The sequence below is a fragment of the Sander lucioperca genome, chromosome 3 (assembly GCF_008315115.2).
Source record: "Sander lucioperca isolate FBNREF2018 chromosome 3, SLUC_FBN_1.2, whole genome shotgun sequence".
Lineage (NCBI taxonomy): Eukaryota > Metazoa > Chordata > Actinopteri > Perciformes > Percidae > Sander > Sander lucioperca.
The window spans coordinates 19,881,877-19,893,781 of record NC_050175.1 but is presented as its reverse complement, the minus strand read 5'-3'; the positions used below and the strand labels follow the sequence as shown (position 1 = coordinate 19,893,781).

The 11,905-nt window shown below is 40.4% G+C and overlaps 1 protein-coding gene across 1 annotated transcript; it reads left to right on the top strand.

Moving 5' to 3' along the window:
• Positions 1-4,678: 4,678 nt before the first annotated feature.
• cmtr2 (cap methyltransferase 2) lies at positions 4,679-10,922 on the top strand. Its single transcript, XM_031314401.2, has 3 exons — positions 4,679-4,771; positions 6,809-8,062; positions 8,728-10,922. Exons 2-3 carry the CDS (start codon positions 6,818-6,820, stop codon positions 9,781-9,783), a joined length of 2,301 nt encoding a protein of 766 aa, XP_031170261.1. The 5' UTR covers positions 4,679-4,771; positions 6,809-6,817; the 3' UTR covers positions 9,784-10,922.
• The last annotated feature ends 983 nt before the right edge of the window (positions 10,923-11,905 follow it).

Below are 11,905 nucleotides of genomic sequence, written 5' to 3'. Positions count from 1 at the left end.
CCTCGGCCTGTAAAAAATAATTTCCAGTTCTCATTATTATGATGTCCCCTGTAGCTACTTTGTTATTGAAAGATTACTTGTACTGTAGGCTTCTGCAGTCCTAATTAATGAAATGGCAATTTGTAGCAACGTCCTTTTAAATGTTAATTGTTTCTGATAAAACCGTTACTATGTGTGTGTGTGTGTGTGTTTGTGTGTGTGTGTGTGTGTGTGTGTGTGTGTGTGTGTGTGTGTGTGTGTGTGTGTGTGTGTGTGTGTGTGTGTGGGTGTGTGTAGTTTCTCTCACAGTCACTGTCACACCGATTGAAATCTGGATGCCTTTTTTGTTCAGAATGGGAAGCAAGCTATTTAGTGCCTGTTTAATTAGCAGATAACTGGCAGTTTTTATGACTAAACAAGAGGAGGGATGTTACTGTATCACTGTGTGTGCATCTGACAGCGTCAACGTCACTTTATGTATGACATGGTTGTGTGCATGACCTTGTTTTCTATGCATCAAGGCTATGACCAGCAGGCTGAGATCATCATGATGGAGATAACATGTATCCATCACTTTGCTGCTCAGACTTTTATTGAAGTGGTGACAGCAGATCTTTGACCTCCGGGCTGAACTCTGCAGGATAATCACTGCAGTGGCAATGAGCTCAGGTGAAGGAGAGGCCTCCGTCACCTTCTGTGAGTGCAGCAGATCAGGATAACATTAAATCCTATTTGTGATACCAGAAGCGCACTAATGTCTTTCCTGGCTATGCCAGTCTTTAAATGTTTTAACAGTGTATCTGCTCTACTACATAGCTCTTTTGTTGCATTTACAGACAAAATATTGTGTGCAAATAAACCATAATGACAAAATAACGTTTTAAATTTTCAATGTTTTCATGCTGGCAAAAATCATTCGATTATATTTTGGGCATTTTAGGACTTTAATTATATAGGACAGCTGAAGACATGAAATGGGAGAAGGAGGGGGAATGACATGCAGCAAAGGGCTGCAGGGCAGAGTCGAACCTGTGGCCACTGCGTTGAGGAGTAAACCTCTATATATGGGCGCCTGCTCTACCAGGTGAGCTACCCAGGCACCCGATCGTTGCATAGTTTATCTACTTACGATATACTTTACAAAAATTATCAATTTATTGATTAATCTCTCACTCATATCTGATTAGATTAACATAATTTTAATTTTAATATAACGGAAGTTTAGTTTAGCTGAAATTGGAATGTGCATATTTTTGTGAAACGTATATAAAAATAATTTCCAAGGATCTTTTCCATTTCACACCCTCTGATAGATGTGTTTTTTTTTTAAAACATTGTTTGTCAAACCAAAGAGGGAAAGTCTCACAAACTGTGAGACTACTGATACCAGGGCAAACCGAAAATAAGAGGATGATTGTCAGATCTACAAAGCCCCAGAAACTTGACTAATTAAATTTACTGCAGTAGTAGATATGGTGTATGCACAGGATTAATCCTATCATTGCATTTACACATGAGACTGTGAATAACAATGAAGATTAGAAAACAGCAGTCAGACTGCATAATAAATGTATTCTCCCTGTCATGTGCAATTTGGCTTCATTCGCCCATTTCCTTTATCTCTCCATCCAAATACAGCATCATAGCGAAGTGATGACCTGCAGCATATATCTTTTTGGTAAAAAATGCCTCCTGACAAAAAACATCATAACATCTTTGAAAAAAAGGGACCACAGGCACTTTTGTCCTTTTTAATCACATCACAAAATCTTAATTTCTTGTGTTGTCGAAATATGTCCTAATCTTGACTGTGTTTTCAAATGTTTGCATTAAATAATGTAATAATTTATAAAAAAAAGAATTATGTACTTATAACACAGAGGTGCTTTGTAAATAAATGAATGTGTCAGGTTTTAACATGTGAAGTAAAACAGGTGAACTAAATCTTGAAAAGGTGAACTTTTTTCTGGCATTTTCGGGCATTTCTGTTAATAAGTAGGCCTAAGGTTTGTAGCCAATGCATCCACAGACAGTAGATACCAGTTAAAACTAAAATGGTCTTGTCTGCATTGTCACTACCTCTGTGTCCTGTGCTGCTGATTTATATAAATAAAAGACTAAAAGTCTACAGACATGCTATCAGCTCTCTGAGGCTGTACAGGCACTGTGATGCTCTGAGCTAATGCTAATGTCACATTGGCAATGCTAACATGTTGTTGTTAAGCATGTTAGCATGCTAACATTTGCTAATCAGCAGCAACACAAACAACAGTTGAGGCAAATGGAATTGTCATTAGCTTTGAAGGTATTTGGTCATTAACCAAAACAATTGGACAACTTTAAATTCCAACCTGATGACGGTGCTACATGAAAGTTCAGCTGATCAAAGTTGTTATAATTCATCCTCTGGGAACCATGAATATCTGTACAACATTTCATGGATTATGTTTCATGTGTGCTTATTGGGATGCTATGGACAGAGAGGAAATAACCAAATCCAGGGAAGCACAGGTGTTTTTAAAGTTGATACACAACACTGTCTCCAATTTATTCCATCCATTCCATAAAAAATAGGTAGAAGAGGTTTCCAATGTACAAAATGCAACAGCATATGATCTAAAGTGAAGATATATGGTTGAGTTAGGTATTTAACTTTGTGTCTGTGTTACAATTTTGCAGCTTCAGAACACTTTAAAAAGACAGAGTCACTGGCAGAGTCACTCAGTTAGTTTGTTAGTGGAGACATGACTGAGCTGATCGCTGGAGGAAACTGGAGAGACTGGAGAGTGGCTGCCCTTTAGGAATAATATACCACACAATATGTGCTGTCTGTCTCTCTTCCCATCTGCAGAGCACATTTAATTTTTTTCATAGTCACACACAATCTTTAAAACCTCCAATCTCTTTGAAATCAATTGTGATATATATGCTGTTGCATTTGATTGGAATACTGTAAACTCAGAGCTCTCGTCCCCTAAGGGCATGTTTCTCTTTTTACATGGCTCTACACCCTTTCAAAATAGAATTCCCTTAAACACATCTTTTAACCATTAAACCAATTTCCCAAAATAATCTTAAGGTCAGCCCTTGTTGATAGAGCTGCAAGCATGTAGGCCTACTAAATAGATTCTTTCAATCGGGTTTAGCAGTTAGCATGCAAATAGTCTCGCTTTGCCAGACTTTCCTCCACAGCGCTGTGGAGGAGGGTCTGGCTAGTCCACACAGCATTCCGGGAAAGGAGAGAAACATGCTCTGGTTTATTGGCATGTCTTTAAACCAATCACAATCGTCATGGGCGGCGCATGACGCCGCACGGAGCCCCGGTGCCGCTGCAAAATAGCCTCTGGAAGGAACTTGTTCTGGAACATGTGTATGTTTAAAAGTTGTTTTAGTCGTGCAACAGAAAACTCAGATTCGACAGATAGGTAGCTGTCTCGATTTAGCATGCAAACTAGCCTACAGTTTTGATCATTTTGTTTGCCTTCAGGATTAACCTTCATATTATTTGTTTTTAAATCTCTCCAGCATTTCCAAAAGAAGCTATTCTTTCTCCCGAAACCTCTTCAAATACCTGCCTGAATTGACTGCCTTCCTCAACCTGCATTTGGATAGAACTGTAGGACATTAATATTACAAGAGGTGTCACTATAGCAGTCAATCGGACAACAAAATGTTTACGCCCACCATTTTTGGAAATCCTAATTGCAACTGGATATCCCAAAGGTCCATTATTTATGTATGAGACTCCCTCTGTGAGTGTCCTGTTTTTACTTAGTAACATATTTCTTAATGCCTTAAAGCCTGAATTACCTTTTCATTAGCAGCATATGTGATCAATGTGAAGTATATTGGATGGGGAGAAAAGTGAATGCAGAGATACAAAAAGATTGTAAAGCCCATTCAAACATTTTCATCCGCTCACAATGCAGAGAGCTCTAACAATTATATGACATGATGGCTAGGATCAGTTCACTGAGGATAATCTGGCTGGAAAGATGCACACACAAGCAAATCCAGTAGAATAGAGGATTATATGGTTTATTCAGACTCAATTTATTTTGAATCCACCCATAAAATGATGAAAGTTACTTCAACACTCACCTTTATATTCAGTCATTCTCTTATTTTGGTATAAACGTTGTCATTTGTCAGAAAAATACCACACAGCCATATTAATCAGAATCACGAAGCATTAAGCCATGTATGTTGAATCAGAATGACGTCTACAGAGTTAAAATCTATGTTAGTCAAAACAGTGAATGAACTAAAGCAGCAAAGACAATGTTCTGGGAACGAATGAGCATTTTGTTTTAGATTTCACAAGATAAACAACTTCTGTAATTTTAGCTTCAGGCTGCCTGATACCTGAAAGATTTATTCCTGATTAGAAAAATCTTTGATCTTGATGCTGATACTTTCGTACTTTTCCTTGGGTACAATTTTGAATGAAGGACTTTCACTTATAACAGAGTATTTTTTTACACTGTGGTAGGTATTGTTACTATTTTTTTTTTTCAAGATCTGACTATTTCTTCCACCTCTGCTAATAATATTGATACTAATTGTAAAATAATAAATGGAATGTATCAATGTAAAATGAACATTTCAAGCTCAATTGTTTTGCATTATTTAGATAGAGGTAAATAATAATTTCCGTTGACATTTGATTGATTTTACGAAAAAAAGGGACATAGTCCTTTAAAAGAGGGCCCGCCCTCTCGACCGTGCGCACGCGCAGTGTTGTCTGAATCACATGAACGCGTGATTCCTTCCTTACAGCAACTACAGTCCGGTGAGTTTGCCTTCAGTGTTTTCAGGGTGCTTGTACATCTTTTCGACAGACAGCTCCTCAGACTGTAGAGATATTTCTCTAAGAGACTTTTGTCAACACAGAAACGTCACTCATTGCGGGTTTTAGGAGACACAACTCGACCATGAGCACTGCGCCTGTAGGGAGTGTGTCCCATTGAGCTTCATAAACAAAAACAAAACATTTATCATACTGTGGTCTTTTCACTGTCCTTACAGCCCAAAACATGCAGTTACATAAGGCTGTAGCTGTAAAGTTGATCATTAAATAGATTACTGAGGAGGTTTTGAATACAGACTGTGCAGGATTTAGATTCTTTGTTATGCTTTACAGTAACGTTAAAGCAGTCCATTTCCTGTTGTTGTAGAATTCAATTTCAAGCATCGCATTGTTGGTAATGTCTTAATCTGTTTCATAGCTAACGTTACAACCATGAATGTAATTAAAGCACTCAGGATGTGCAATTATTATGTGGGGGGTATTTCAATGTTATGCGTAACTTTGAGATTCCAGATTGAGGCAAAATTGCCATTATTGTGATATCAGAGTTTACAGTTCTCATGTCCGTATGAATTATCAAAATCTGTCATTATTTTAGAAAATTATAGTAATTTGTTTTGGCTGAAATACAAAAAACAATTTGACTCAGTGGGATAAACACTTAAACTTCATTATTGATTAATATGTACGTAGTATATTTGATTGACTAATTGTTTTATACATATTTTAACCAATTTAACTCACTCACTTTACTACAGCTGGCAGGCCTGTAACTAATGCTAAGCTCATGTCCATGTGTTATTATGTTTTGTGTATTACTACAGCTGCTGCTACAGCTAATTCCTCAAAGATTCTTTATAATCTTACAGCACATCTGAGATGATAAATTCAGACCAAAGTGAGACCTAATTAATTAATTATCTCTTTTATCTCGAATCTCTTTATCACTTTCCTAAATCTCTTATGGATAAAACGGTAGCACCAGGCTGTTTTTCAAAAAACACAGCACAGAGCACTTTCATGCAAGCGGTGCTTAACAATATGATTGATGAGGAATAGTTGATAAATGTTCTGTTATTAGCTTCATACCATATATTGCCATTCATCACTGAGTTACTGCAGACTAATCAAGAAATAACCCAGAAATATGTTCTCCTGCCCAGTGTTGTCATCTAAATCATGTGCACATAAGCAGAGGATTAGCTCTGGGGTTAATTTGATTCTGCCTGTAAATTTATTTTTATGTCATGAGTAAGAAATTGCTCAATAATTACATGAATTGTTAAAAATCATTTTAAGGACACTGTGCTGTTCTAGTAAAATGTCTTACCATCACAGACTGACCTGCATGTAGTTTCTGAAGACCATCCTCCTGTTTCAGCCAAACAAACACAACATTGCTGTCTCATGAAACCACATATCTCTATTTTTAAAGATACATAAATCATTTAAAAACTCACTGGGTTATCTGAAGAATACGCCATCACTGAAAACTGGGCTGTTTTCTTAGCTCACGAAAGGTTGACAATTTGGAGATGAATGTTTTTCACCGTACATCAACAAAACCTTTTATCTGACTTGGCCCGTCATGTAGTCATCATATTAAAATGTTGATGATGAAAATTTGCCAGTGTTGAGCATTTTTTTTATTTTCAAGTCTTATTAGAGGAGACTGTGTTGTGGTAGTGATGTATCAAATCTCTTGCCATTCTGGGTGAAGCTCTGGCCTGGTGATGTAATCACCAGTATTTACAGTCTGCCCTGTTGCCTGAGGGCGCTACATCATAATGAGTTGACATAAGTAATTCAACACCACTCATGCATGTAGAGAAAAATGAAGGGTTGCATAGCTGGGCCTCGGTATAATTCACTGTGAAATGTTCTGCTCGCTGTCCTTAAGATTGACTCTACCTGTGCCACGTAAGCAGGTTACATAAACACTGAACAGTCTGGTGTATTACACCAAAACACAAAGTGGATGCATTTCTAACTCTTGTTCTTGTTGTTCTACTTCAACAGGTGTGGAGGATGAGCTCAGGCAATGGGACCAGGAGGAAAGTTGGAAAGCTGCAGCATTTCAACAACACGTTTGACCCCGAAACACTGACTGAGATTCAAGGTCTTTTTAGTAAAGTTAGAACCTATGTGAAACCTTCCAATGGGGAGTGGTGCATCCCCGACCCAAACGTCGCTCTCAGACACTCTGCGGAGGAGCACTGCCGGCTGCAGACCCTGAAGGCGTCACTTAATGATGTTAAGAACCAGCTCAGTGACAAGAACGTGGAGGTCTGGCATCAGCACACCAACTCCACCAATCGAGCCGGGAAGGTGATCGCCGCCGTGCGTTCTGCTGCCAACGCAGAGATCTGCACTCAGGCGTGGTGCAAGTTCTCTGAGATCCTGGGAACATTCAATCTTCTTCCAGAGGAGGCTCTTCGAAATGGAGAGCTGAACACAATCCACCTGTGTGAAGCTCCAGGGGCCTTCATAACCGCTCTGAACCACTACATCAAAACCAGCGAGTCCACACGTTACTGTGACTGGAGCTGGGCCGCCAACACTCTTAACCCGTACCACGAGGCTAACGGTGGCAGCACGACGATCGCAGATGATCGGTTAATCGCTAACACACTGCCCTGGTGGTTCTTCGGCTCAGATAACACAGGCAACATCATGATCCAAAAACATTTGCTGGAGCTGCAGGCATTTGTGGCTAACATGCGTAGAGTTGATGTGGTGACGGCAGATGGTAGTTTCGACTGTCAGGAGAAGCCAGACGAGCAGGAGGCGCTGGTGGCGTCACTGCATTATTGTGAGGTCACAGCTGCCCTGCTGCTCCTGAGCCCCGGTGGCTCTTTTGTGCTGAAGATGTTCACCCTGTATGAGCACTCCTCCGTCGGCCTTCTCTACCTGCTGAACTGCTGTTTCCGCTCTATCGACGTCTTCAAACCTGCCACCAGCAAGTCAGGCAACTCTGAGGTTTATGTTGTGTGTTTGAACTATGATGGCAAGGAAGCTGTGAGGCCTTTGCTCTCCAAACTGATTCGTAACTACGGACCACATCTGGCTGACCAAGAGGCACTATTCCCAAAATCGCTTGTCCCAGAGTCGTTTCTGAAACAGCATGAAGAAGTGTGCTCGTACTTCCACACGCTGCAGGTGGAGACGATCACAGAAAACCTGCGACTGTTTAAAGGAATGAGCACCGAGCAGAGGCAGCGGCTCGACTACATCAGGGACTGTGCGGCTCAGGAATACCTGCAACGCTTCCAGGTAAGACGTCTGTAGAGACCAATAACTTGTAATGTAAGTGAGCTTCAACGTTCATTATTGACCTTTGAAACAACAGCTCACAAAATGATTTCACCTAAAGGTCCATTTGGTAGCTCTTTTAGAGGTTTCAATCATATCACATGGACTGCATTAGCAGATGGAGTTTGTCCAGTTCTCATGGAATTGTAGATGTTTGTTTCCATTTTTCTAGGCACTTAGGGACCTTCAGTCCTAAAAATCAAGTTTAAAATAGTGTTTTTTTTTGGTCAATTATAAGTCTTCAATTCGGTTTCAACTTTGTTTGAGTAAAATGTATTTTTCCAATGAGAAATACGTCTAGAAGATCTGCAGTGCAATATAGAGTCTTCATGGGTTTTGGAAATTTGTTCCTGACCTGAACAGACCCAAGTTTAGGAGTAGTAATCTTTTGCTGATACACCAGTTTGTGTTAAACCCATACGGAACCCTTCCCTCTGTTCCCTTTTTCAGCTCTGGAGCAGATAGGAAAACCTAAATGGCCTTCAATTGGTACATTATAGATATGAATTGCTTGGTTCATAGGGCAAAATAAGTATAATGTTTTAGTAACTTGACAGTGGCGTTAGAAGCAATAAAAACTTTCAAAAAGTCTAAAACTGAACTTGATCAAGTGTCTCTGTGTGTAGGTGAGCTTCCTTCCACGGAGTCGATGGATTTCTCGTAACACGGTGAGTCCCGCCTGCTGCAGCGTCTCAGCGGGCCGACCTCTGGGACAGAAGAAGCAAACAGGCTCCTTCAATGAGCGGAGGGAATTGCAGACCCTGAGCTGGAGGGAGCGCATCGAGAGGGGTTGCCATGCTACCTGGATACAGAGACACTGCACGGAGGCCGTTGGAACCAGCTGCGTGCTGGAAGGACCCCTGTCAGAGTGTCACATGGATTCATGGTACGTTATCGTGGGGGCTGCACTGCCTGCAGTCAGAAACTCTCCGTTCTGTGAAGGAGGTTTGTTAAACCACTTAAATGAAGCCCTGATGGACTCAGCAGTAGACTGGACTCGCCCACCTCCCTGTGACTCTTGCCACGTGACTTGCACGGCCTCCATCTTGTCTGATGTTGCAGCTCTTTGCATCTTCACAGCCGACAGTGATGGCATCAAAAAGAAGAAACAGTGTCTGGTGTTTGGCAGCTGCTCAGTGTGGGGTGCCTGTGAAAGCCAACTGGGGGATTTAGTCTTAACATTTTCTGCAGAGCCTTCAGTTCCTCAAAGAGGCTGCATCACGCTGCACGACGGGGAGCCGCGGTACCAGCAGCAGCTCTTAGGTTGTGTTTTGTTTTCCCTGCAGAACCTGAACTCTGGGGATGCTCTGCTGCTGCCTGTGCTTTCTGCCTTCACTCGTGTCACCGCAGCTGTTGTGCTCTGCCTGCATTTGTGTTTTCGCTCAGTCACGTTCAGGTGTCTTGCCCCCTCAGGCGTAGTTGGGACAGTGCTTGTGTGCGTTGGCTTCTGCCCTGAAGCTGCTGCACGAATACTCCCTTTTCTCGATGACGTCCATAACTGTGTGGGTCAGTTGTTAGGAGGAGAGAAGGACTCGGGTAAAAATCTGCCGTCTGGGTGTGACAGTCAGGTGCTGCAGTTTGTTCCCATGGAGGAACTGCTCACAGGAGGACTGACTGAGTTCCTGCGGACCATGAACTCTGAAATCATCCAACAGAAGCTGCATTTGCTCATGCAATCATAGTGCAGTTTAGTAAACTTGGACTCTGGGGTACATGCTATTGCTTCAGAAGTTGTGTCATTAGGTCACAGTCTGTTTTATTCTTGTCTAATCAGCAGACTGTTTAACGACACTGAATCATTTTTGTATGCTGATATTAAAAAAGTACTCCACTCGTTCAGCATTGCACTGCTATAAACATTGTCGCACTCACAATGGACAGTTAAAAGAAAGGATCAAAATTGATGCAGCAGAATCCGATATATCGTCATTTTTACTCCGTGCATTCTTCTTGCTTGCATTACCTATATTGCAACTCGACCACCGACACATCAATTAGAGATTCCAGTCTGTTATGCTAGTAGTGGCTAATGTAGCCGCTAGCCTCAAGCAGAGATGAGGAGCGGGCTACAGAGGTCTGGTAAGCTGACTTCTTCTAGACTCTACACCTAGTCATGGGCCGGTTACCGGTTTTCAAGGTATACCGCGGTTTGAAAAAGTCATAGTTTCAAAACCACTATAATTTTCCGTCATATCGTTCAGAGCTGTTTTTTATGAGTCGTCAAGAACAGAAAGTGCAGTTTAGAAATCCCTCTCCCTGCCAGTGTGCATTGTGTGTAAAAATAAAATACATTGTGTTCAATGGAAAAAAAAGTTGTTTTTTACCCAGACATTTCAAAATATTACATTTGAAAGCTGTAGTAGCAATACCGTAAAACCATGATATTTTTGCTGAAGGTTATCATACTGTCATAATCTGATACCGGCCCATGCCTATCCATACCCCCAGATTCGTTTTTTTTTTTTTTTTAAACTTGTAGTCTTCAGCCCCAACTGAACAAATCCAGTGACTTTACATATACATATATCTCTGATTAGATAAAATACCCAAAATAGTCAGGCTTTAATGCAGAAGTCCAACCTGTGCTCTTAAATAAGGTAAACTTTCACCAGTAAAGTCTCAAAAACATCTTTCCGACTAATTGCAGTTGTGCTACGTGCAAAGCTTTTGACAACATGCAGGCGGGGACAACATTGTCTGATGATACAAACTTGCAGTGCATGAAAATGCAAATTACTTTCAGCACTTGGATCAGCAGAACTCATCCGTGACTGAATTCACTGAGGATTTTAGGGAGGTTGAATAAACAATAGTCCAACCCCTCAGCAACAGACCTCCTGTCAGTCACAGATGTTTTGTGTTGAAATCCACATCACAAAGACCCGGAGTTTTACCCTGAAGTGCCTGTTGTGTGGATTATTATGGATCTTTTAGTCTTTTTGCCATCGTGCAGCTTACAGGCGATTTACAGTATAACAGTTAATTTCTCTTTTGTGTCCAGTGAAAAAAAAACAGACTGCGTACACTAAAATGTTTTATACTGCATGAGCTGCTAAGGAGCTGTTGAGACAAAAAATGTACATTAGTATCAATAAAAATGTGCAGTTTTTGCTTATTTGTAGTATTTTTTTATTTTTAGTTTGTGGTTTATCATATCAGTACAATATATATCAGATCACATATATCAGAGTTTATTTTCTTACAAAAAGAATAAAAATGTGCACTGACAAATTACATGAAGTCTAATGTTCTGGAGTCAAATTTAGGACTGATATGAATGGTTCATTTTAGTTCCTGCTGAATTAATAGAATGCATAATAAGATGCATCCAAACTATTTATTTAGGGTTCTAACATGTCTGAACAGATTTGAGTAAGTTTAAATGGGTTTGAGTAGGTTTAAGGGTAAGCTTGATATTGTAGTGAGAAATATGGAGCCTGTACCGTATGGTGGGAGGGCAGATATAATGTACGCTGGCACAGCCTGATGTTTGCCAATGTACTCATACATATGGTGGTCATCATTCAATTTGACTCTGAAATCGGAATTAAGCCTATAGTCGAATGCTTGCTAAGGATTATGGCACAAGAAGTAGTGTGATTATATTTTGTGCATCTGTTAATGTGAGATAACTGTTGTCTTCTGTGATAACACAGTCATATCTCAGCTGCTTTCCTTTGTGTAATACAGGCATTTGTGGATACGTTTGGTAGATTTTTAATTAGTACAGTGCCGGCAGACGGAGCTGTTACTTGCATTTTGATTAAACCAGGATTCCTCAGTATCTGTGAATAAGGAGAAGAA

Excerpts from the sequence above, each read along its gene's own strand:
- cmtr2 (XM_031314401.2), top strand. The coding sequence starts at position 6,818 with ATGAGCTCAGGCAATGGGACCAGGAGGAAAGTTGGAAAGCTGCAGCAT. Across the intron at positions 8,063-8,727 it reads AATACCTGCAACGCTTCCAG|GTGAGCTTCCTTCCACGGAG; the intron begins GTAAGACGTCTG and ends CTCTGTGTGTAG.